At 38.8% G+C, this 26,862-nt stretch overlaps 1 protein-coding gene across 1 annotated transcript in view; it reads left to right on the top strand.

The window, feature by feature from the left end:
* Positions 1-26,862, top strand: part of KIF26B (kinesin family member 26B) — a 293,196-nt gene that overhangs the window by 93,671 nt on the left and 172,663 nt on the right. The window contains exon 4 of the mRNA XM_014951158.1: positions 20,122-20,288. Coding sequence (XP_014806644.1) covers positions 20,122-20,288 — 167 coding nt within the window. The remainder of the gene's footprint in view (positions 1-20,121; positions 20,289-26,862) is intronic.

Below are 26,862 nucleotides of genomic sequence, written 5' to 3'. Positions count from 1 at the left end.
GAACATGGTGAAGAATAAACCCCAGATGACTGGTGCTGTGTTTTGGATGGAGGCGTGTGATGAACAAATTAGTGAAGAGTGCTTTTCCAATAGTTCCAGAAACATTTTTTAAAATTTCTTACTCAAGTGTGCAAAGATTCATGGCTTCAAAAAACTCTCTTAGGTTGACTCACCCATATGAGCGACATGTTGGTCTTTAAAGCTGCAAACGTTCAGTCCTGTGGCTGATATTCCTCCTGTATCTTGCTGTTATTCAACATGTGTTGCAAAAAGAGAGGAAATAGACATGTACAAAAACAAGGGAATGATGGTGGCAAAAGAATTAGAATGCAAATTTTTAGGAGTTTCCCTTTAAATTCCCAAGGTTTGCCACTTGAAGACGCAAATCATTGTATTCTCTCCTTGACTAAGACATTTGTTTCTCGTGTTGTTTTACAGAAATGGGACATAGAACTAAGATTAGATTTAGGAACATAATCATATATATTTTTGTTTGCTTTTTGTAAAATCCTGTTCTAACCTTTGATTTTGCTTAGAAAAAGATTTGGGCTTTTAAATATAAAGAATTGCATTACTGTGCAAAAAATAAATTGACAAAGCCTTTTTATTTGATACTGTGCTGTGTTTCTGGGAAGCAAGGAATAAATAGCTAGAGGCTGATGTAACTGAAATGTGATTCCACACAGCTATCATGTAAAACCATTGTTTTCTTTTCTCTAAAGTGTTTCTGAAATGGCACCTGAAATGGAGCATCAAGTTCTCTGTTGGGACAGCTCTCTTTAATTCAGTGGATTTGAGTTAAAGTGGTTGGTGGTTCCTCTATATTTCAGAGCATTGCACACTTGAGAGGTGGGTGTTGTCAGATAAGATACATTTGAGGCCAGGCTCTCTTCTGTCTCACTCAAGGACAGTTGCTTTGCAGTTGACATGGCTACATTGGTGTAACACAGATAAGAATGAGACCAATGTGAAGCCTTATAAGATCTGATCAGTCGGAGTGTGAGAGCAGCTGTGGTGATGGGAGTGAATATGGCGTCTTGCACTCTAAGTGGGCTCAACTTCCCTTTGGGCAAGATGGGGATGCTTTCTTTTTCCATACACCTCTGGTCTGACCCTGCTGAAGAGTCCATTGGAACTGCTCCTCTTGACAAATGAAAGCAGAAGGATGATCGTCCAGCAGCTTCTGAACGTGCATAGCTGTATTTCATGAAGAATAAGGAAAGATTGCATCTGTCCAGGAGTGAGAGAAAAAAACCCTCCCAGCTAATGAAACTAGGCCAGTCTTGTTTAATATCTTTATGGATGATCTAGATAAGGAGATTGAGTGCACCCTCAGTAAGTTCGCAGATGACACCAAACTAGGTGGGAGTGTTGATCTGCTTGAGGGTCGGAAGGCTCTACAGAGGGATCTGGACAGACTGGATCAATGGGCTAAGGCCAATGGGATGAGGTTTAATAAGGCCAAGTGCCGGGTCCTGCATGTCTGTCACAACAACTCCAGGCAATGCTACAGGCTTAGGGAAGAATGGCTGGAAAGCTGCCCGGCAGAAAAGGACCTGGGAGTGTTGGTGGACAGCTGGCTTAACATGAGCCCAGGTGGCCAAGAAGGCCAACAGCATCCTGGCCTATATCAGGAATATGTGTGGCCAGCAGGAGTAGGGAAGTCGTTGTGCCTCTGTACTTGGCACTGGTGAGGCCTCACCTTGAGTATTGTGTCCAGTTTTGGGCCCCTCACTACAGGAAGGACATTGAAGTGCTGGAGCGTGTCCAGAGGAGAGCCACCAAGCTGATGAGGGCTCTAGAGAGCAAGTTGTGTGAGGAGAGGCTGAAGGAACTGGGCATGTTTAGTTTGGAGAAGAGGAGGGTGAAGGGGGACCTCATTGCCCTCTACAACTACCTGAAAGGAGGTTGTAGAGAGGTGGATGTTGGCCTCCGAAGAGAATAATGACAGGACTGGAGGAAATGGTCTAAAGTTGCGGCAGGGGAGGTTTAGAGTAGATATTAGGAAGAATTACTTTCCTGAGAGGGTGGTCAGGCACTGGAACAGCCTGCCCAGGGAGGGGGTGGAGTCACCATCCAGGAAGGTATTTAAGAAACGTGTGGACATGGCTCTTCAGGGCATGCTCTAGTGCCCAAGATTATTGGTTTGTGGGTGGGTGTGATGTGGTGGGGTGTTGTGTGTGTTGGGGGTGGTTTTTGTGTTGTGGTTTTTTTTTTTTGTGGTTGGACTCGATCTTGGAGGTCCCCTCCAACCATGATGATTCTGTGATTCTGTGACTTGAATCATATATTGTGAGTGTTTGCCTCTTCTTCCTGGCCATTCAATGCTTTGTCTGTGAAGAGGGACAGTTGGCACTGGTGGGCATTAGTTCTGGGACCCATAGGCATTTTATGATATAATGAATATGAATAATATTGCACTTTATTCCTCCTATATTCTCCAGTCAAGGTGGTTTCAAGTGTGGGATAGGAGGCTTATTATGACTTGGTTTCCTTTTGAGCCTAAGAGAGCAGGAGGGCTCCTATTTGCTAAAAATGCTTAACAGAAATACTGGAAAACAACAGATTGCTCCTCAGTATCCCATTTTATCTGCTGGACAATTTTATATCAATTGTGATAAAGATTTTTGTTAATGTTATTTGCTGCTAGTATTCTTGTGCCTAACTTGAATAAATTGAGTAGAAATGCCTCTTTGTAATTTCTTGAAGAATCCATAGCTGGTACCACAGAAAGCCAAAGGTCGTCTTAGATGGTTAAAGAATTTTCATACAGGACTTTTTAAAAGTTGCATGGGCATGGAGTAGGGAAAGATGAAATTCTGCCAGGAAGCATACAATGTAAACTCAGCTGAAAGAGAACTGGAGCAGTAACTGTATAATATTTTGCAGAGTTTAAGGTCCATTCCTGTAAAAGGACCTAAAATACTTTGAGCATCAAACCCAAACCTTCACAGTACATTTGAAGGAAACAAATCTTGGTGTCCCATGCTTTGCATCTTAAGAAGTAGATGTACAGGAGAGTGGAAGTATATGCCTGAGACGGGTACTGTGCAGTTTGCAAAGAGTTGAGTAAATAACCTTTTATTCTGTTACAGTCAGAGCAAAACGGGCCATCTTGGCATTTCATAAGTGGAAGTTAAATTTTTCTGTGCCTGCCTGGAAGAATCAATATCAGAGAGGATTATGAAACAGAAATTTTAGGGGTTCACAACAATTTGGAAAAACTCTGGAAAAGGGACCAACTAAAAATATCGTCCTGGTTGATTGTTTTTTAACTTCAAGTATGGCTTAACCTGGAATTTTTATCAACTGCACAGAGTTCACACACTTCACCATTTACAACAAGCTGCTACTGTGCTTTCTGAAAAGAAAAAACTTGAAAACAAGAGCTTTGCTTTAGAGAGATGCACTTGAAAGCATGCCCTTGGGAAAGAACAGGACTACAGAAGTTTTAAGTTGACTTCTGAAGCTTTTTAGGTTTTAGCATCAGCGAAACTTACTCTTTCAAAAAACTTCTGAGTCCAGAATATATTTCCCTTTTCGTTTAATATGTTTTAATTCCTAATAAAGGTAGTTCCAGCAAATACTAAAATCCTGTCATCCTTGTACATTGCTCTGCTTCCTCCTATAGAACTTTCTGTAATGCTGTTCTGCTGGAAAATTGGGCTTTGAAACTAAACTTTTTTCCTTGAACTTTCATAACAATCTGTTTCTGTTGGATAGGACTGAACCCTGTGCGCATGAAACTTGCTGTCGGTGGGGGACGCTATGCCGGAATGGGTGTTTTAGAATTCTAGTTCTCTGGGTTGGTCACAGAATAAAATGCACTCGTTTTATGGGGCTTCTGTTGCTGTGGCCACTGTGAGCAGAGCAACTTAGTGGCAGGAAGTATTTAGAGAATTATCCCTGAATTTTGGTTTAATGCATGAATAGTATGGAGAATATAATGGTTTAATGCATAAATATATTCATTCCACTTTTGATTTTTTGAGTGTGCTTGGTCTGGTTTCTTTATTTGTGTGTGTGCATGTATTTACGTATATACATGCACAGATATCTCTTTCTTCCACTTAATTTCCTTTAGAAAGACTCTCATGCTGCTTTTCCAAAGGAAATTGCTGATAAACTTCAGGATAGGTTCTGATCTGAAATCAAGTTGACTCCACTGGTGACACAGTGTCGTCATGCCTTTTGCTTTTAGTAACTCTATGCCATTCTGCTGATATTAAGAAAATCAAAGAATCAGAGTATGCTGAGTTCTGAAAGCTAGTAGAAGGGGGAGTGTTTTAGCTCCTCTTAAGATTGCACACTAAGCAGCAGTACTAGTTTTAGGCTTGGTTCTTTATTATCCTACATACAGAATAGTGCTCCACCTTTTGGAGCTAGGTCATGCCTTTCTTGTATTCCTTTTTTTTTTTTTTTCTTCTGTTATACAGATTACAGTGTTGCGCTTCCATTGACCTGTAGTCAGTGATCCTTCTTTTGGCATGTCACTGTGGAGCAGAAAATCAGTCCCTGATGCTCTATTAGAAATTAATTAAAATGGAGTAAAGCCTTCCTTCCAAAACCTGATTTAGAAGCAACTTCGGAAACTTTTACAAATCCAGTAAACAAATTGAAGGGGAAAAACACAAAACATTTCATGTGAAAATAAAAATTCTCTATGGAGTGCTGAAAGCCAAAATGAAAACTGAAGGTAATCTGAGGCATTTATTATGGTTCAGAATGGTTTACTAGAGTTTAGGCACCATTTCAGATGATGAGCCTGTTTGTTGTTTTTATATTTGGACTTCATTGAATGCATTTAATTAAATCTATTGTAAATCTGTTTTATTCCCAGGGGGGGCAGTTAATGTAATCTTGCTGTTTGCTTATAAAAAATATTAACCAACAGTTCCTGCACTAATTTTAATCACTGTTTATTTTTAGACCCTAGTGAAGTGTGTTTTGTCAGTTTGGTTTATTGTGCAAACTCCTTGGGGCAATGACTTTTTGTCTTTCTTTGTGTCCTATGTAGAAGAAAGCATATATTCATTGCTGCTATGTTTAAACAAAAAAAAGAAGAAAAAATAAGTAGAGAAGTGCCATCTGAGGCTTTTTTTTTTTTAAGGCTGATTTTTATGAGGAAGAAATAAATGTAGCTATAAGACTTGACTGTATGCTTTGAGACAATTTTCTTAAGCTGAAATTTTCTTTTAACCTTCCGGCTTTTGACTGTTAAGATCTTTTATGTTTTCCAAGTAGTTTGTTCTCTCTTGCCTCTTAGGCTGCCAACAGGAAAAGCGATCAGGGTGTGTAACAGAACAAGAATAAAAATTAGCAAATGTGGTAAAATTAGGAAATAATAAGCCTACAAGGAGGCAGAAATTAAGAAAATGACATGGGCTTTAGATAATGTACTGAGATTAATGTACTATAGATACAGGCAATAATTTATAACAAAAACTGGAAGAAAGACTGGAAGAAATGCTGTATATGTACTGTGAATAAATTTTGCTTTGAAAATATATACCAAGTGTACCTATGAGTAAAGAGTAAATAATTGGCAGTGTTTACTGTGCATGCTGCATTCCAAAGTTAAATTAAACACATTAGGTAGTAAGATGCATAGCACTTTGCATAGAACTGCCATTTCTTTGTCTTTTACAGCCTTCTCCTAGACAGGAAATGGCTGATACAAGATCATTAAAGCTATATAGAGTCTACTGTTTGTTTGATCTAGGTTCTGCTTTACTGAAAACAATTCTTGATTAATCAAGTGGTTATTTATTTGCCCACCAAAAATTCTCATGATAGGTTATGCTGATGGAATTTGAAAGTATATCCTTTTTTGAGGAATGGTTGCCATTTGTTAGTGCTGCAGGTTATGGACATTCAATTTTTCCCTCTTCTGCCTTTTCAGAAAGGGCTGTAAAGCACAGCCAAACTACAGCCAAGGTGTCTTCTGCTCTATTATTCACCTTTCAGACCTGTGCATTTTTGAAAATATGCATGTCTGTGGTTCATACCATCCAAACTGATCACTGATTTTTTTTTTTTTGAATGCGCTATGAGAAAAGTAATCATGTGTCTGAGTGTTGTCTGAAAAGTAGTCATCTAAAATCAATGGTGAGGAGAAAGTATTGTTGTTCATCTGACCTTATTTAGGTGATCAGGGGAGATGGGGATTGATATTAATTACTCAGTCTACAAGCGAATGTGCACAAAGTTCAGGCTGCGAATGGCCAGTCAGTATGCTTTAAGTTCTCAATGTACAAGGGCCCTGATGTGAAAAGTGGGAGTATGATCTTCATACTGTAAAACTGTCATAGTGAAGATGGATTATGATGGTTCCTGCAGACCAAAATGCAGATTACATATATTGGGGAAAGATCATTGTGTGCACTTGAATTAAATGCTCGGTCAGCTTCAGTTAATGTGATGTTTGTCTAGCTCCTGGAAAACTATGCTTGGCTTGGATCCCTTCAAGATTTGCAGATTGAATAATGGTCAACTGAAACAATTTTGATTGAAAACATGATAGAAGATATGATGCAAAACCACATTTATCTTGGAAAGTAGAAGTACAGTAGGAGTATATGTAAAAATCTGAGAAAATGTTTAGTGCTGTGCAAGAAATATCCATCCTATTCAGCAGAGTACCGTAGCCTGATGCTCACAAGTCAACCTCTTTGCTGTGCCATTGAAAGGTGACCAGAACACAGAGAGGCACAGTTCCTTAACAGTTTACACTATACACCAGCAGAACTTAATTTGGTGTTTAATTGAGGATCTGCTCCTCCTCTTTTTGCTTACATTAGCTGAGAGGGCAGTAAATCTAGAGCAAACAGAAGACAACATAGCATAACCTGGCACCTCATCAGCTGATAGAATTCACTGCAGGAAGTAGCCTCCAAGTCAAATGCTTATACTTGAGTGATTTTTATGACTAGTGATAACAGCTGTAGCTATGCAAACTAAGGCAATAAGGCAATCAAACCTATGCCTCAAAAGCATTCACTTTCAGGGCCAGAAGGAACTGTTTCTGTCCAGCTGGTGGTTTCATTTGAGGGCTCTTCTGGTACCTTTTGCATTCTCTTCATGTATTCTTGTTAAAAATGATAGTTGTTGCTGTCATAAAATAATTTTAAAACCTCACCAGGATAAATGTATTATTAACGTGAAAGACAGACAAGTGTTTGTGTATTGTGACAGAGGTTAGAAAGACCACCTTGTTAAATTTACAGAGAGGTCACTTCTGCTGGTGCATAGTTTCTGCAGAACTGCCTGTGGGTGGTTTTTTTTGTTTGGGTTTCTTCCCCCCCCCCCCCCCCCCCCCCCCCCCCCCTCCCCATCTAGCAGTACTTTTGTGGACACAGAAGGGTTTTTTGGTCAAAAAAGTATTAATCAACAAATATTCTGTCCCAATCTGCCATTGTTTTTGTGGGACTCCCTGGGGGGGGTTTTTTTTTTTTGGGTTTTTCCCCCCCCCCCCCCCCCTCCTTTAGCAACTGCATACTGACTTCCCTGGAAATGAGACTAATTCATGTCAGCTTCTATTAGCGCTGCGAAATTAGCTATTGCTATATCTCCATGTTGGTACCATGGAGAAGGAACACCTGCAAGGGACTATTGATAGCAGGGACAGAAAAGGGAGAGGTAGCTACACAAAGCCAAAAAACAACACATTTCAGCATGACTGTTACATTGTGAGATGGTGGATTAGGTCATGGTTTGTGCAATTCACTGTAAAGGTGGAATTTTATAGCGTGGAAGTTGAGGCTAAATGCTGTTTCCCTTTGGGAAAAGATTAACATGATATTATGCTTTTTGACTTGAGAGGTTGGCTGGTGTTGAGGTCTTGCAAAGTATTTGTATTGAAAGGATATGCTGTTGACTTCTGAAGAATTTATCAACATTCCTTGTAAGAATGAAATTAGAGCATTTCCTAGGCAAGTGCAAGGCTCACAGTTCTGGGGCTTTTCGAGGTGGAATTCAGGCCCCTAAAAGTGTCTTTCCTGCCCCACTGCTCTGTTGGTACTTTTGTTTTCACTTCTGCATGTATTCAGTGCATTTTTTGGCCAAGTAATCGCCAATATCCCACATTTACATTTACCCCCAGTGAACCCTTCTGAACATACGGTGTAACTTTTGAGCAGATCTGTATTCAGCTTTGCATAATGGCTTCTATTTTGGCTACCCTAGCCCAATCTAAGTGTTAGGACTCAGACACGTAGTCAGCTTGATAACTTCTTAGCAGGCTTACTAATACATGGTAACTGTGAATATGTGTTCATAGTTCAGAGCTGATTCAAGATAATTTGACTTGGTTTCCTTGACTTAGTTCTGGAAAAGTGACTATAAGAGAAATCATTATTGCCTTGCATTTGCCAGAGGCTACATGTGTATATGTGGACAGCTGTTATGATTCAGAACGGGAACTTATTTCTGTGGCTGAGCCCTCATAACCTCAAATGATGTCTGCATTCGGAAGGCAAACTGGCTCCTATACAGCATTACAAATGATGAGTTAAATGGTTCCCCTGAATATGTGTGAATTCAGTGATATTAATTTCATTGTGAGCATTCAAGCTGATATCAACATGTTAAGAACTAAATTTCATGCGGCAGGCTGGGTACTTTGCAGTTCTAAATGCTTCCTGTAGAATCAAGTCAAAGCGCTAAAGATGCTTGCTTCTTCATGAATGAGAGAAAATGCTCTTTTTAAGATAAGAGATCTTACTGGAATGCAGGTAATACACTGGAACATGTGTTGTAGCATTGGTTAAGCTAAACTTGAAATGGAGGGAAGGAACTCATCAACTTAATAACTAGACAATAAGATCTGAACACAGTATTTATTTTTTAAAGCTTTCTTTGCTGCCCACACGTATTAGTGGATTTTCAGAAGAGCAGAGAGTACTTGGAGATTTAAACCTGTCTTGACAGATACAAATTTAACAAAGCATTCAAATGTGCTCCTTAAGTTTTATTCCACTGAAGGATGAATCAGGATATACAAGACTCTACTCAGAGTCCTTTCAGAAGTTAAATTTTTAGTATTTCATTGAGGCAGCAAAAGAGAAAGCCGAGTAAGCAGTATTAGTAATCATTGGCATCAGAGGTTAAGTCATTTAATCAGTTTTAAAAAATGTACTTCTGTGTGAAGACGATTTAGGAAAGTGTATGGAAGAGAATACTACGGAATCTTCAAACTTAAAATATTTGATGAGTTGAGAGATTTCTCGATCTCTGTCAAATTTCCCAGGCTTCTATATTGCTTGGTCGAAAATACGCCAGGCTTCTAAATGGGTTCACTTTTCTCTGCAAGCAGGTCTTTTATGTTTGTTCATGCCTCATGCAAGATTCAAGTCCTGGTTCCTCACTTTATAAGGCACGTTACTGATAGTCTTATGACTTAACAGTGAGAGAAAACAACTTGTATTATTGTGGTTTCTGCCAGCACTAATATAACTAAATCTTTGGCAGCAGTTTATTGAAAAGCTATTACTCAGTATTTCTTTCTGACGGGGAAGCAACTGGAATGGTAGCAGTTTCTAAATAGATTCAAGGCATTTGATAGATCCTTGGGGGTCAAACCCATGCATCTTTTCATGAGCAGCTGGGTAGGAGACCCACCAGAGATGTGCTGGTCCTGCCTGCCAAAAAGGTCAGACCATGAGGTGATTATGTGTGTGGGTTGAATTTGTTATGCCACATTCTTACGCAATAATCATTGCAGGAATCTCTAAGCCTGCCAGATTTTTGTTCATCCTGGAAATGAAGTAGTTCTTTCTCCTCATGTTTTCATAGTAGAACTTGATCATATGTCTTTTAAATAAAGACTAACGATCCAGTTCATGCACCTATGTGTGGAAAAACTAATGTTTTTTTATTGCTCACTTTCTTGCTAGCTATAGAAAGGGGTTGCTTTCTGGGTCAATAATGCCATTTAAGTTAAGCCCGCATGCTGACACACTCTGGTAGCTTCTAGAGCTGTTCTTGTCAACTGACAAGTGAAAGGTCAATGGCTTACAGATTGCTGTTTGTGATAGGGAAACAGCTACAGTAAGATTTGAACTTCTTATGATGTCTTGACATTGCTGGCAGGTTAGTAACTGACCAGAGAAATGAAAGTTTATTTTCATAACAACTGTATTGCTCCTGCACATAGTGAACTAGAGAGTCTTGTGCCTCAGCTTCAAAAGTGCAGTCACTTCATTTAGCTGCTGCCTCGTGTACAGAGAGGAAGAAGTCAGATGTGCTCATCTTTCATGGTCGGCACACACTCTTCGTTGTTGCACTAGTTGTTTTAGCACAATTAGCCTGGCAGCTAATGGAACAAGGGATTACAGTACGGTTGCTGAATCTGGATGTATGAAAAAAACTTTGAGCCAAACACAAGAAAGTCCCTTTCTCTTGTAAAATGTTGCTAATCTGATAGCAAATAAGTCATAGTAGAAAAAGATCCAATTAATTTCCAGCTGCACAGGTCTATAATTCAGCAGCAGGATATACAGGTAATTAAGAGAATTAATAACTTTAATAAAACAGATTTAAGAAACTTTTGAAAGCTAGAGACAACCTCAGCCTTCCCACAGATTGCCATGTTAGTGTGGTCCTCTTGATGAGAAATGAAGCAGTTTTATTGTTGCTGCACAGTATCTTTTTGCATTGCTGAAATGCCTAGAGACACAGAAGCGAGACCAGAACCTCTCTTTGCTATCTGCTGGTTCCTGTTTTTCATTTGGAAATATGGCAGCTGGGAAACCTTGCATTGCTGTTTTGTCCGCAGAGACTTGGCTGGTGGAGCTTCATGAATGAGAAGTGTATTTGGGTCTAGCTGATGGTGCTTTACTACTTTACTCACAAGGAGTAACTCACAGCATTGCAGAGGTCTGCCTGTTGGGGAGTCTGCTTCACTGGGGGAGCTCTGGGGTATGGAGAGTGAGCAGATTTACATCCCAGGATGGCTGTCCTGCCCATGGGTTCCTTGGGGAGGAATAGAAGAGGCTGGCATGATCCTGAATGGACATCAGAACACACTGAGGGTATTGAGGAAGGTAGGTTATGATAGTTATTGTGTTTTTGTAACAATGTAGAGGCCTTGCCTTTCTGAAAATAGTTTGATAATGAAGTGATAGTCAATAAATAAAATTTGCAAGCTATGTCACTCAGACTATAGGAGCACTGCAGACTAGAATCTGTAACTTCTGTACAAGGATTGTGTTCACTCAAGGTAGGTATTTGCTGTCCTGAATGCTTCAGATCATGTAATTTCCCCTCCTCTAATTTTATTTCCTCTGTTTGCTTTTCTACTTATTAAATATACCAGTATAAAGTAAGCAAGAGAGAAGCAGGCTTGGTCAATACTATTTCAGACTCAATATACTGTTTCCTTTTGATGTAGATAGAATACTAACTATTCGTTCCCTGAATTACTGAGTTCGGGAGGGCACTGGCAAACTGAGGAAAGTGAATTCATTGCTAAGCCAGATCAAAATGAGCCTATATCTCTCATGTCTCAGTGGTGGATGTTGCTTGGGAATGTGCATCAGCTTATATTTACTATGTTATGGTCTGTATGGGAATTTGCTGATCAAGCTAATGAACCATTGTTATAGGCTTAATAGTTCAGATTTCCTGTTTTATAATAAAGTTTTCATTGTTGTCAATGCAATTCTCATTCAGTATTGTTTTTTAGGAGCGTGCACTCAAGAAGTAACTCACAGATTTACAGGCAGTACTGTTGCACTGTGTGTTTTAGTTTTATTTGTTTGTTTTGCCTTGCTTTTCAGTTCAAAAGCTAGGGCAAGAACGTGCACTGAATGCATGAGTCGAAAGAGAGAGAATACTGGATGGTTGAGAAAACAGTGTCATTATTTACAGTGGACAATACAGAATGAATAAAAAAATTCAATTATACTCTTGTAAGGCAGAACTCTTAGGAAGAAGAATCAGAGGAAAATGTCCTGCAGTAGAGAAATCTTTCATTATTTGGTTGTCTGATCAGCCTCGAAGTAGCTGATCTTAAGACATTCGGTGATTTGTTGCAAAATATTTCATTTAATGGCACGGGCTCTTGAGTGTGAGATGGAACTAACTGTATCATAGCAATTTTGATGGGAGGATGTGCCCATGTCTGTGCAAACAGGGATTTAATCTGTGCTAAGGAGTGCAGCGGATCTGTGTTAAAAAGCTATCTTTTATATAGAGGAACATGGGAGGTGGTTGCAACAGGCAAAGGTCATCTTTCTTTTGGACTGTAGGAAGCTGGAGGTTGCAATTAAGCTCTCGGTGCTGTCATGGTAACTACGTAATGTTTAAGTAAAAGTAGATTTTGTTAAATACACTCTGACTCTTCCTTGTTAAATGCAAAACATAATCAGCATTCTTGCCATCTCAGTGATTCTCTCTTTGAAAAACCTCACTCTTTCCAAGGTGCACTGTTTTGTCTCTAGACACAAAATCCGTGCCGTTATGGTAACCCCTTCTGCTAGATCAATATTTCAGATTTTGTGTGTAAATTTGAATCAAACAGGAGCAAAGCTTAGCCAAGGACCCTCTCCAGGGTGTCAGTATTCACAATGAATAGTGAGTTGCCTTTGCTAAGCAGTATTTGGTATGTCTACATTCAAGAAAGAGACTGAATGCAACAGGCGTTATGCATGTCCTTTTTCAGTGTGTTCTTCATAGAACACATTCTTTTGACAGGAAAGGACTATTAGGAATTGCTGTCTTGCTCACACAGTGTCTGTGTCAGCAGTTGCAGTGATCTCAAGCTATAGCAGCTTAGTATTCTGCTATGAGAGAAAAAGGTCATAATCAAATGGCAAGATGCTGTAAGACTATGCCAGTGCCCTTAGCTACAGGAACTTGCAACGGTTTCAAAATTATTTTTTCTAAAGGTGGATTTTGTCCTGAATAATTCCTTAAATGTCACCTCTGTTGTGAGAGATTCGTGACAGATGTGGAGTATGTCCTTGGTACTCCATGGTATATTAAAAATGACTGACTTAGCAAATCGTCACCACTTTCAAGTTGTTCTGATTGAATGGTGTAATTGTTCCTTTTTGCCCTGTGAAGGATGCGTTAAAATTAATTTGATACTAGTGTAGGCAGCACAAGATTCCTCTACCACTCTGCCCCCAAAATCTCACTGCAGTTTACTGGTAGTTAAGTAAACTCTCTACCAGATTTACCTCAAAGCATTTGAAGCTGTATTCGACAATGCTAATTGAAACTTGTTAAGTATTTCTCTTTCCTATTTTCACTTGCTAACCTCTCCCAACAACACCCTAAAATTATGAAATTGAAATATAGTAAATGTCAAATTATCTATGTTTCTCCTTTTTTCTCTTTGGCACTGAGCACAGTGGGTCCTAGCTGTGACACTGTCCTTTAAATGCTACCATACATAAATTTATGCTGCACTTTTTTGTTACTACATAGAACTTCCATGTTAGGCAAAACAGATGAAGTCAGATAAAATAGCCAAATTGTAGGAAGAGGACATACTACTTATCGATATATTCCCTTGTTGAGAAATGTCTTCTCTAGATGAAGTAGAACTCCAGTATTTCCTTCCTTAACCTTCTGTCACCTCCAGCCCTGCTTGTTTTCTGATGCTGCTTCCTCTGGGCAAGTTACTGTATTTCCACAGAAATTTGTAGTGGCTAGGAAGCTGGTGGTTTACTGAAGACTTGAGATTTTTATCTTGTTCTGCAATCCACCACACTGTCACATCAGATAATAAGCTCTTATATGCTAAAGAAAGTGGAAGAATTATTTGAGTTTTCAAAATTAATTTTAAATTAGAGTTCTTGCCTCAACCTGTAAGAGTTAGTAGGAGTAGCTCAAGCCCAGGAAAAACAGGGTCGCTTGGTTCTTGGAAAAGATTTGATATTCTATATACGTGTGTTAGAAGAAAGACACATGTGAATGATGTACTGTGAAATGCCTCTCCTAGTGCTTGTTTCATCACTCCCATAGACCAGAAACCATGCTTCTTGAGCCAAAGAGGAAGAATAATTTTATCTTATTATGACTGAGAGTAAACTGGGATGAGCCAAAAGCAGTAGGACAGAAGGTAAAAGATTAATCTTTTCGAAGAACCAGAATACCTGATTGTGTGTAATAGAAAACTTGAAGCTCCTAAGATTGTGTTCTAAGCAGGTTTCGAAGAATTCATGATGGTTTTGGTGTGCTAAAGCTTTGAGAGAGGTAACTGTTGGAGCTTTCCTCAACTCATCTTTTAAAGGGGGTGTCTAAGAAGAACCTTTTTCTTGGTTAATGTAGACATTTGCTGTGTAAAATAAACCTGGAAGTAATTTCAGCAGTATTTATTGGGCAGAAAATTCAGTGCTGCACTGAATCAAGAGCAGATTGCCAAAGAAGTCATTCATAACCCAGAGTGTTTATGAAAGAGAGCTTTCTACCTTCGGTTTCTTGCTAGTGAGCTTCTCTCCTGAGATTAGGAGCTCTGGGCACTGAGGATTGCTTTGTAGTGATTTTGGACACAGATTTCTATCTTGAATTTGACTTCTGGCATGCATACATTTCATACATTTCTATGCATCCAGTTCATTCATCAGTCATTGACATTAATTAGATTTTGGGGTTGTTCCTGAATGCTTCACTACTTCCAGATCGAAGGATGTTTCACATCTTTCATAAATGCTAACTTCGATTTGTACAATAATTTCAGCTGGGAATCCTCAGTTAGAAGCTTTAGAAACATTAATGAGCTTGGCTGTAAGATGCCCTTATGTAAATGTAATTAACCTCATTCTGGATGATGTCAAGTCTTATAGACAGAGTGACTCTTTAACTGGAATTGGAAGAGAACCTAGCCTGGCTGACACCTGTGGTTTAACTGCAGGGCCATCTTTTTCCTATGAAGTAGAGAATTTAAATCATGACTTATCTCCAGCTCTTGCTGTATACTGTCAGAAAGCAGTGAAAGAGGAGGTTAATAGATGCCTTGCTTTCATGAGACAGGAGAAAAAAAATGGGGCCTTGGGAGGGACATCTGTCTTGTTGCATGTGCACTTAAACGGTTTTTATTGAGGCATGAAAGGTTGCATTGTTCCATGCTTTGTCTTTTTGTTGCTTACTCAGGCAGTGATGTGCTGCCAACAATTCAATAAAGGATTTTATCAAAATATATCCTATTAACTAATCTTAAACCTCATATATATGCTATATGGGTACTCACAAAAGAGAAGGGAAAGAGAATCAAGGAATCTATTCTTCTTTTCCCCATTAAATCCCGAAATGATATCTGGTGAGAGAAACAGTGACACCGAAGAGACAGACTTATGTGAACTGTAATTGCCAAGTGTACATTATTGGGGGGGCAGGAAGGCAAGAAAAAGAGACTGAGTTTGTTAATGTTCATGTTCAAAGTGTGATTTTTCAACTACACCTTTTGAACTGGGATGGGGAAAAAATAATTTCTCTAAGAGCTTTGGAAATGTCTGTTCTATGAGTATTTTTCCTTAAATGCTTGATATATCCTGGATGCATTCACTCAAGTTTGTTTATGTGTGAACTTCAGCGAGCGATGTCAGAGGAGACAGGGATAATTTGGTACTGTGACTAGAGGACAAAGTGAATGAGATGGAAAGATTACCTCCAAAGCCCACTCTTCAGTTTGGTATATTAGGGCCATGAAGATGATCAGAGGGATGGAGTGCCTCTCCTATGAGGACAGGCTGAGAGACCTGGGGTTGTTCAGCCTGGAGAAGACTCCAGGTAGACCTTATAGCAGCCTTCCAGTATCTGAAGAGAGCTGGGGAGGGACTCTTTATCAGGAAGCGTAGGGACAGGACAAGGGGTAATGTTTTTAAATAGGAAGAGGGTAGACTTAGATTAGATACCAGAAAGAAATTCTTTACTGTGAGGGTGGTGAGGCACTAGAACAGGTTGCCCAGAAAAGCTGTGGATGCCACATCCCTGGTAGCGTTCAAGGCCAGGCTGGATGGGGCTTTGAGCAACCTGCTCTAGTGGGAGGTGTCCCTGCCCACGGCGGGGAGGTTGGAACTAGATGATCTTTAAGGTTCCTTCCAACTCTAACCATTCTATGATAATAGTTTAGATTAATTCTACACCCTCCAATCTGTGAGGGAAAACAAGGAAATGGTGACTCGAAGTCAGTAGCCTCTGGATATATAAATTATCTGTATTTCTTTCTGCCCACTACTTTATGTATATGTATTGAACTCTGGGAATAACTGAGGACTGATTAGTCCAATATTGTTTGCATGTGTCTAGTCAGGTACTCAGCACATGGATTGCCCCAGATGTACAAATTTGTCGAGTGTAAACAGTACTCTGATAAGTATCAGACACAAAAAAGACTCCCAGCCTGGCCCAGAATTTCTCATAGCAATGTCTTTGCCCTTCATCTGTACTGTCTGTATGACCAAAGGGAAAATTCTGTACTTAAAGTTCTAGTTGGTTGTCCTCTTATTAAGGAAACCTCAAGCAGAAGATCAGGTTTTGCTTGAACTAGTTCTGATTGAGGTTTTGAGTGTTGCAGTATTACAAGGTACTTTTGTGGGCTTTGAACTGTATAACATCAAGTGGTGTTGCAGGCTTCCCAGATAAGGAACAGTAAAATGTTTGAAATTCAGGCAAATATTTCAGCTTTCATTGCTTCTGGAGACATTTTGTTGTTGAAAAATCCCACTTTGGCAGACAAAGTAAGCAAGTGCTAAAACTGGAAACTGTTAGATTAGGAAATACTGGACTGTGGCTTAGGCCAGTTCTTATTTTGTCTTAATCTGTCCATGTCTTGCATTTAAGTAAAACAAAGTATGTTCCCATTTCAGTATCCTTGTAATACACTACCAACTAAGAAGTGTCTCTGCTGAGGCAAAGAGTAAATCAATGGAGCTCAAGGACATGGGCATTTGGGAGTTTAGTTCTGAGAGAGCTCATGCTGAGAAATGGATTTTTGCCCAGGAAGTGGGCTGGCATGAGTGGGGAAACCAGGCAGTGGTGCTGGACCCTTAGGACTGAGAAGGTGCTCAACAAGCCCAACACACCCCATTATGAGTGTCTATCCTGGGCAGCTCTGGGAGGGTTCTCTAACATGGCTGTTTACACTGGAATGCTGCTTTTCACAGATAATATGTCAATGTTAACAGTAGCTTCCTGTTTTCCGCAACAAAGCAAGTTGTGTGAATGAACAGGGAGAGCTGCTACCTCTCTAGCAAGCTCTGGTGGTCAGTACCATACAGATGTTTTGCAACTTGAGCAGCTGACTATCCCTGTAGTACTTCCACTGTTGTGGAGGACACATGATAAAATAGCAGTACTACTGAAAACCTACATTTATGTAGAAACAACCCCATTCTGCATTTGTCCATAGTATATGCAATTCCCAAAATTATTATTATTTATCTCTCTTCTGTCTCTGTCCTATGGTTAGTGCAGTTCTCCACAAATGCTGAATTTGTATATATGTTTGATTATTTCCAGCTTCTGATTAAGTTCCTTTGGATTTTACTATAAGAAAGCCATGACCTAAATACAGACTTTATAGGATCTTCATCCTCCTTTATTAAAAAGCATTAACATTCCATTTCTTGACTAATATCTATTTCTCTCTGAGTACATAGGTGAGAGGGAATGGCTTATATTTATATCTTTCTAAAAGAATCTCATGTCTCTCTGGTGAGTATTTGATTATTTTGGAGTGCTTTTATTTAAGAACTACTTATTCAAAAGCTCATGAACCAAGCATCTAATCAGCTGTTGAGGAAGCTTGAGAATAATACCTTTTAGGAAATGTCCACAGTCAGTTTGAGGCTTTTTATTGCTCTGTTTTCTCTGTGCTGTTCACATTAATAGGACCTGTGGATATGGGCATGAATCACCTGAAAGTCTTTATAATCACAGAAACCATTTAGTTACTGCTTTTGAGCCCACATCATGATGGACGTTTTCTGGGTGTCCCAAACATACAGACATGCAAACTCTTCCTGTTTTGCAGCTGGCTGAAATGCTTCTCTCAAGCCTCACTATTTTGCAACTTTACAACTTGCAGATGACACCAACAGAAATGTGCCGTACTGGCTATGGTAATTCATATTTGGAGCTGCAAATCTTTATTTGGCAGAAGATGGGGAGATAATGATTGCAGTTGAGATAAGTTAACTTGTCAGCTTAGATGCTGTCAGGTTGCTGTGGAAGTGAGTAGCACTTCCTGCTGACAGTGAGCAATGGCAATTGATTAATGATGGTCCATCCCTGATTACAGGTATATGAATTGGATAGACTAAGAGGTTAGGTTTATAAGTGTTCTCTGCTCTGAAGGGAAAGCTTTTAAATCTATGTGCTTAGCAGTTTCAGACATGGTAGGGGATAAAATTGGTTTCAGGACAATTTGAGGGGATAGGGCAAAATCTTGTGCTGCAAATATAAATAGCTGAGTTAGCAAAATTTATGGAACATTTGAGAAAATTATTGTTTAGTGAATTCAAGTGTATTGGATGTCCCAGTGGACATAGGTTAGCAAAACACTGAAGAACAAAAGTCTATTTGCTTGCTCGCTGGAAATGTAGGGAGGTATTCTGGCAGCAAGCCTAAATTCATATGTTTAACAGTAGCATGAGATTATTTAAATCCAGGATTTCAGCTATAGCCTTCTGAGAGCACTGCTCATTCAATATAGTGAATCAGTAAATTAGAAAGGCTCAGTGTATGACTGACGATAGGGGTATTTTCAGCAAGTTTACTGGTTCCTCGTAAAATATAGTGGCTAGTTTAGCATTCTTGTTCTTGAAGTGCTACAGCTGATTGGCCTAAAATTTATGTAAAATAAGGATAAACTCTTAGATTATCTTCCTAGCTGCAGTAGAATGGTAACAATTCTCTATAACAGAAACAGAGGTGGATTGGCAGTGTAAAAAATGTTGCCATATCACATGTCTTTTCCCCTCCCAAATACAAATCACAGTTCTTCAACTTTGCCTTTAATAACTGAAATGTTTAACTACTCAAAGATTGTCTGAGCAGAAAATTAACTACAGGATAATCACAAATACTTTTCTTGATATGCCTCACAAAGATGTTCTGGTACTGTGGTGGTAAAGGTAGGCATGAGAACTGAAATTGAACAGGTGAGAGACTGATTCTTGCAAACTTTTTGCAGGGGGAAGGAAGCAATGCCTTGGATGATCACTACTCATAGTTTGGGAGGGTTCTTTTTAGGCATATGTTGCAGTTTTGTGATGCGCATTAGAGAACAAAAATTATTTGTGGTTGAAATGAGCAGAGGAGGAAAGGGAAGTTGTGGTAGGAATTGCATATAGTACAATAGATGACATCGTAGTATTGTAAATTCATGCAGAAGTAATAGTTAAGAAGCTGAAATAAATTTTGAGAAGGTACTTCAATAGGGCTGACCCAGTGTTCTTTTAAGTTGATAAAGATCTTTAACTTAATTTGAGGAGAGCTGGGTCAGGTCTGGTTGAACTCCATTTCTTTTCCCAGGCAATGAAAAGCTGAGATGATGCTTCCTAACAGGGGAAAAAAATGTTAAATGGGCCATCAGAAGAATGAAACTATGGGATGTTTAAACCTTTTAAGAAAGCCAATGAAAGTGAGTGGTAATGATCCTAATTTTACAGAGATGATAAATAGTCTAGGATCCCAAGGGACTCCTTCCTATCCCGTTTGTTGGCTTTTCTGGAGAAAGGTCAACAAAAGTGCTTAAAACACTAGTGCTTAATACACTTATTTTACAAAGGCAAACAAATGTATTTTTTTTTTTCCTGAAGTAAAATATAAATATCTTACACATCTAAGTTGTCTGTCTTGTATCCTGAGGCAAAACCAAGCAAGGATTATAGTTTACTTTCTTTTCCATATGGACAGAAAGCCATAGGCATTATTGACATTTCTAGTGACGGGATGGATTTATCCTATTAGTTTTAATGCAGACAAGGTTAGAGCTGAGCCAGAGTACTGTAGATTATCATGACAGAGCAATAAAATTTTTCACAGAGCAGTAAAGACATAGTGAATGAAATACCTCTCTTAGTCCATCTGCAACCCAGAGGCACTTCTGGATGAGGAGCGGTCAGCTAGTGGGCTTTAGCTGATGACACTTTTGTTTTTTTCTGTCTTCAGATATCGCAGCTTATGACAGAGACTAATCGAGAGGGCCTGACTGAAGCAGCATTGAACCGCTACAACGCAGATAAACCTTCCTTGTACAGCTTCCCTGCTTCCCAGAGCACATACGTTGCCAGTGAAGTATCCACAGGCACCTCGGTCGCAGCATCATTTTTTGCCAGGTAAGAGAGATTTCTTAGATTTTCCTTCTCTGGAAATGTAATCTCTTTCAAAGGAGATGATTCTGTAGTGAAGAAGTGGAGCTCACAGACTACAGCACATATGTTGAAACATGGATATAGATGTCTATCACAAACTTGCTGAATTACCATGAAAATGTTGTTTAATTCATTTGCATGCATTTGTATGTAAGATGGGGATAATACTTCTACACTGTACTACAAAATATCTTTTTAACTCTTGATTTGGTTTCAAATGTGATTGCATTCCCAGAAAAATACGTGATTTAGTGACATTTTTAGAAGGGTGTATCCTTGAATGAGAAGGGTCTATCCAAGTAATTTTCTGAGATAGGCAATTAATTATACAGCCAACTGGAGGTGGATAGTTCTGTTTTGCAGGCAACTTTCAGGCTTCCTTATTGAATTTTACTTCCATTTCAGGAAATTATCAATATTTCCACTTCTAGACTGAGAACTTAAGGTTACTGATTTTAGTTTCTGTTCTTTTCATGCTGTTGAATTGATCCGAGGGTGGTCTAAATTTAGCTTCAGAACATCCTTTCTGTTCAATATTCAGCCATTTCAAAAAATCTCGAGATAAAGTTTCGCTTAAAAATCTTATGGCTATCTTTATTAATTTGTTAGTAAAACTTGTTAAATGGGCATAGCAGCTAATAAGCAAAATATCCATTATCAACAACTGAAATATTTTTCTGTGCAGAAATATGCCATTTGAAGAACATAATCTTTTTAGCCCACTTGACTCTGTACGTAGAAGTTGAAATAATCTTTGTCTTTTAATGTTTTTCAATAATTAGAATATTGGCTTGGGAAGTGTTGTGGAAGTAATGAAACAACAAGAGAATAAGCTAATTCTTCAGCACTTCCAATCCAATCAAGTGAGAGATCTGAATTTCAAATTATGGAGTGAACTTCTGAATGAATATTTCAAGCATATTCACATTAACTTTCTGTTCTTTAGAGAAGCAACTATTAGTAATTCCACATGATTGTATTTTATTTTAAAGGTAAATGAAAAGCTTATTAAGTTGTTGGACTCTGTAAATTGGTAAGAAGACATTCATCTCCTGTTTTCTCACGAACGTGAAGACTGCATATGTTCAATTGGTGTCACACAGTAACTGAATCATGTAAAAGGATTAAGAGTAGCATTTTAGAAGACTCAGAGAACATTGTTTGGGGCAGCTCTGCCACTTTTTCTTTACAGATGTGATGCTGCAGTAGCAAATGTGAATGATGACAGTGGTCTTGATTTGCTGCCCTTTTTTAACTGCAGGCAGTTTAAATTAAAAGTGCTGAATGTACTCATATGGTAATATCTAACTGGAGTGCAGATTGGGATTAGCACATATTTTAGCATGTATTAGTTTATGAAGATGGTTCAACTCATTTGTTCTTCATTGTTTCACTGTTTTATGCTGAGAGAATTCATTTGCTCTTAATAGACTCTGCTGAAATGTAGGAAACTAATTAAATTTACTCAAAATCCCTAATGTAAATCACAGCATTTTAAGTAGAACTTTGTTAGTTTCTAGCTGATGGTGTGAATTCTTGGGTATGCTTGGCCCAGCAGAGTTCTCATGTTTAGGCTGTTTATTTTTAAACTGTATTCATCAAGACAAAAATGCCTGGTTTAGTTTGGACTATAGCATAATTAGATTAATATCATGTATATAAGTCAGTTTTGTTCTGGATTTTGAGTTATTTCATCTGCTGACAGTTCAAGCAGCAAATCCAAGTCAGTTGTTAAATGCTTGACCTTTTAACAAGAAAATCCACAACTTGTTTTCAAAACGTGGATCTCATTAATTTTGGTTTCCATCTTTGTGTCTGTTCGCATTTTTGTAAAGTTGGGATTAGAAGTGTATGAATCCACATACATGTGTATTATACAATACGAAGTAGAAGGCAGCAATTGTCAAACTAATCAAGAGGGTGCAATCTTTACAATATGAAAGTCATTTTTGCCAGGCTCATGAATTCTTTTTCTAATTACTTTTTCTAATTTTAAGTGACATATGGAGTCGTGACTACCAGCTTTGCCTGTTCTTTTTGAACTTGTGTTACACATGATGCTTTCATGGTCAGTAAGTAAGAAATTATTACACAGCCACGGACATTTGCTAATGTGAAGCTGAAGTTTGAAGTAGAAGAGTAGAGAATATTCTTTTGAAATTTGAATAATGTGCTACAGTATTTCACTCTAAATTCCCTAACAAGCAAAGCAATACTCATATGAAGCTCAGATATAAAACTCATCCATCATCAGGAAAAAAACCTAATTAACTTAAATGCTGTAGTCTGGAGGAAATGTCAAAGCATCCATGGGAACTTTTGGTTGTAGTTATGTGAGGAACATCAGTAGTGGAATACTGGGAGCTCGTAATTTTTCTGTTCTCGGGCACTTCTAGTCCAACAGTGATCACTTGACTAGCCTAAAGCCAGCATTGAGCGTCAGAGAAGTGTCTGAAGGCCATATTGACTCTCAATCTTTTGAAAAGCCAGGAGACTTACCAGTTGTTTCAATACTTGACTGTTAAGTTTCATGATCTATAGCTGATAGGTTTCCAAGCCAGCTAAAGGGGCTTCTGTGAACTGTCATTTGTCATGATTTCGCTGCAAGAGAACTTATATGTCAGGATTCCCATGAGACAGTAGGTGAATGTTTTAAAGGAACAAATATTGAAAACTGTCCAAAGTGCTCTGCTGGTGGGCTTATAAATATTAGATGATACAGATATGAATAATTAATTTCTCATGGTGATTCTGACACAGAAACTGAATTTAATTGATTTCACTTCTAATGACAAGTACCAAATTTACCTTTCTGTTCAGGGCTATCATTCATTTTTTGTCTCAGATGGCCTCCAATCCTTGCTAATTTAGCATCATCTTCCTTCTTACTAGTACCTATTTGTGATGAAAATATTTCATTTAGAGAATGTGAAGTAATGGTAAGATTCTTTGCACAAAAAGAATAATTTGCGGAGCACGTTAGGATACGTACATGAGTTGGCTTTTGCTGCCATTTTGGATCTTTGTCATAAGAAACACTGCATTTTTGGGCCATTGCAGTCTAAAGTGTACTAGCCTCTTGTGTCCTCCAAGGACAATGTTAGAGTGTGCAACCTCCAGCTAAGGGAGAAGTATGTGCCAGTGCTGATGGGGCCTAAGAACTGAGAGAGAACATGTCTCTTGTCTTCCTGATGTTTCTGTGAAGCTCTAGCATGTAAAGGGGCGTTGTACTCAACCTTGCTTCTATCTATGCTAGTTTCTACATGAAGAAAGCTTCTGGGACTCTGACCTCAGCTTTGGCCTGACTACTCCATGAATAAACCTGCCGTTCTGAATAAAACTTCTCTCTTGTGACTGGGCTGTAGAATTTCAACAGTCTCTCCAAGGGTGATAGCACAGTGCGGGAACTAGAAGTCACAACTGAACCAAAGCCTTTCAGTTGTCCCTCCAACGCTTAAAGGTTTTTGGGATCTTGGTACTGTTCCTTGTTTGCCCTGTCACAGTAAACTTGCTTTCTTGGAGAGGAGAAACTTCTATTGCACCAGGACAAAGGGGAAGCATAAAAGTCCATTTCACTTTGGAACTCAAAAAACACAAAAATGTTTGAGTAGGAGATCGTTTTAAATGGTAGACTTGAAAGTTGTTTCCTGTTGCTGGTCAGGAATTGTAACAGCATATCTTGAACAAAAGCCCACCTCAGTCTGATATAGTCATATCTGTATTAATTGAGCCTAATGTGAAAATAGGTAATGTTGAAAGTAGCCTGAAAAATCTGTTCTAGGGATCATTTTCCATTTCTTTATACAGCTTAAACACTAAGCAGGGCCACACAATGCTACTGTTGTAGATGTAGCAAGGCATGTTTTTTAAATGAAATGAAGAAATGTCCAGATTTTTAAAAAACTTATTCTTTTGAAATAAAATAAGAATAGAAAACCTTAGCTTTGCTTCATATGTAACTGACATGTAGCTACTCAGCATGGGGTAAGCTCTAGTTATAGTTACCTCCATTCTTGGAAAAACTGCTGGTGACCCTTTCCCACTCATTCCCCATCCCTGTGTGGTTTGGCAGCTAGTGGAGGAGGAGGTGAGGCAGTGCCTTACTGCCAAAGGGTATTGAGAATCTTGTGTTCAAAATGCTGCTGAATGCTCCATGGATTTCCCTTCCACTCCTGAGAATCCTTTTTTGAATATTTTTAAATATTCTGGTACATACTGCATGAACTACATAGCTTATATGAGAATACTATCTGTGGGGCCCTCTTGTTAAAGCTGTTGTGCTGTTTGGATGACTTAGCACTCCAGAGACCCCAGAATCTTATGCCTCACTGTTTTTGCACACACATGGTAAACTCTCATCTCATCACACAAATTTTGGTGTTTGCTGTTTTTTTCTTATAGTTGCAATACTATGTGACTTTTGTTGAAATTTAAAGTAAGGCTCTAGTCTGCGCAATCTTTCTACTTATGGGGAAAATTTTTAAAGCCCAAAGGCTTAGAATCAAAGAAGACCCAGGGCTTTTCCTTAAAGACTGTATATTGTTTTAATTTAATCACACCATTTTAAGCTCCTGGTTTGAAGATTTTAGAGATCTGGTGGAAGTTCACAAAAATGGACTTTTCCTAGTATTGCAACAAAGGTTTTATTAGAATACGTGCAGCAAAACCAGGAAAGAAACAGCTAGTATAGAAGGAAATGGGTTGGAGTGGGTATTCCTGTAGCACACAGCCCAGCTTTGGCCTGGGAAGTTCAATGGGAGAAAGACTTATTTGTGCTATTAGTCCAGCTGTGCCTGGTGTAGCTGAAGCATTACACTAGCAGATGTGGAGCCAGGTCAGGAATCTCCTCTTGATACTCCCGTAACTTGTGCAGGTGCACAGCAGGCTGTGCAGGCACACCCAGGGTGTTGGTGCCGCCGAGGCCTCAGAGATTTCTCAGGAAAGCGCCTATGAACACTATTAGAGAGTGAAAGCTGCTTGTCCTGAGTTCTGTGCCTTTCCAGAGAAAGTTCTATTGAAGTTTTGAATGTTTTTAAATGGTCTGAACTGCAGATGACTCAGAGGGTGACGTTTCTTCATGCTGAAGAGTGGTGGACCCAACTGCTTTTTCAAGCCATTCAGTCGTTCCCTGCTTTAGGCACTGCTTGAGAAGTCCTCTTAGTCCTCAACATGCCTAAGAGAAAATTATTTTCTGAGACTTAGGTGAAAACATACTTTGGTTTCTTGCTGTCTAAACTATGCTGAACCTAACAGGATTTTCTTTCATGAGCTCAACCAATTAAATTTAACAGTTAAATTGTGGTCAGTCTCTCAGACATTTTTAAGAACTATATTTTAACAACTCCGATCAGAATTTCTACTCTTTTCCCTTATCCTTATCATATACTGCATAAGAAATATGTAAAAACAAGGACATTAGGATAAAAGATCCACAGACAGTCTTTCAGTAGGAATGCTGGCAGCAAGCTTTAAAACATCTGTAAATCATTTTCATAAATATTTCTCTCTTCAAAGCCTGTCTTGGGGCTGGCTAGTGGGGGAAATTTCAATCACAATGATCTCAGTCAACCTGAAAGACTGTGAAACAAGTATTTGAAATGGGCACTTAGGTTTGAGTGCACAACTTCAGGGGCTGATTTTTTTTTCCTACTTGTTCGACATGCATTAGAAATGTAGGAGATCTATGTTCATAGTCACTGGTTTTCTGTGCTCCCCATTGCTGTGAGAGCCCTAACTGACAGGCCATTTCTATATCCTGTTACTGGTGTTATTTCATGTGTATAAAGTAAATGTCAATCAAAAGGGAATCTTGACTCTCCTGAAGCCAAAGAAGGCTTGCAGGTGGGACATAAAGAATGCTCTTTTCCTGTGCTTCAATGTAAACAAAATAAAAATGTCCTGTCAGGAAAGGCTGCGTGAGCTACATGCAGGAATAACCAGGGCCTAGTGGTAGAAGCAATAATCTGATATGCAATAAAAAAAAAATCAGGACTTAGGTGGCACACCTAGATGAAGGAAAACAAAAGTATTTGAAGGGTCTCTAATTTTGCATGGTAGTTCTATCTTGGTTCTCAAACAATTTCCAGTGATGGGTTTTATTTTTTTTTCAAAGCTGACACATTCCCCATGGCACTTTTTTTTGAATCAGTTCATATCTTTTGATTACAAAAAAGTTTAGTAACAGGATTCCAGACTAGGTCAATTTCTAACAGGAATTGTGTGGGTATGTGTCTGAAACCTTTGGGTATTTGCATGCTGCTGTTACTTAAACAAAAACTGAAGAAAGTGTATGCATTTTTAGACCTAGGTCAGAGATCTAGTCTTGATATATTTAATTTGGCATTGGGCTGTAAACAGATATAATTTGGACCTTCATGCCAATTAGATCCACTATATCTTGGCTGCAGATTAATTGCTTTCATTTACATCTTAAAATACAGATAATGGACCTTAATTTTTTAAACAGGATTTTAGGAGTGATCCACAGAGCTATAAAAAGCAATAAGCTAGAATTGCCCTTAGATTATCCTAGAATACT

The sequence above is a fragment of the Calidris pugnax genome, unplaced genomic scaffold (genome assembly GCF_001431845.1).
Source record: "Calidris pugnax isolate Ruff unplaced genomic scaffold, ASM143184v1 scaffold24, whole genome shotgun sequence".
Lineage (NCBI taxonomy): Eukaryota > Metazoa > Chordata > Aves > Charadriiformes > Scolopacidae > Calidris > Calidris pugnax.
Note: the sequence above shows the minus strand (reverse complement) of the source record. Positions and strands in the feature narration are given on the sequence as shown.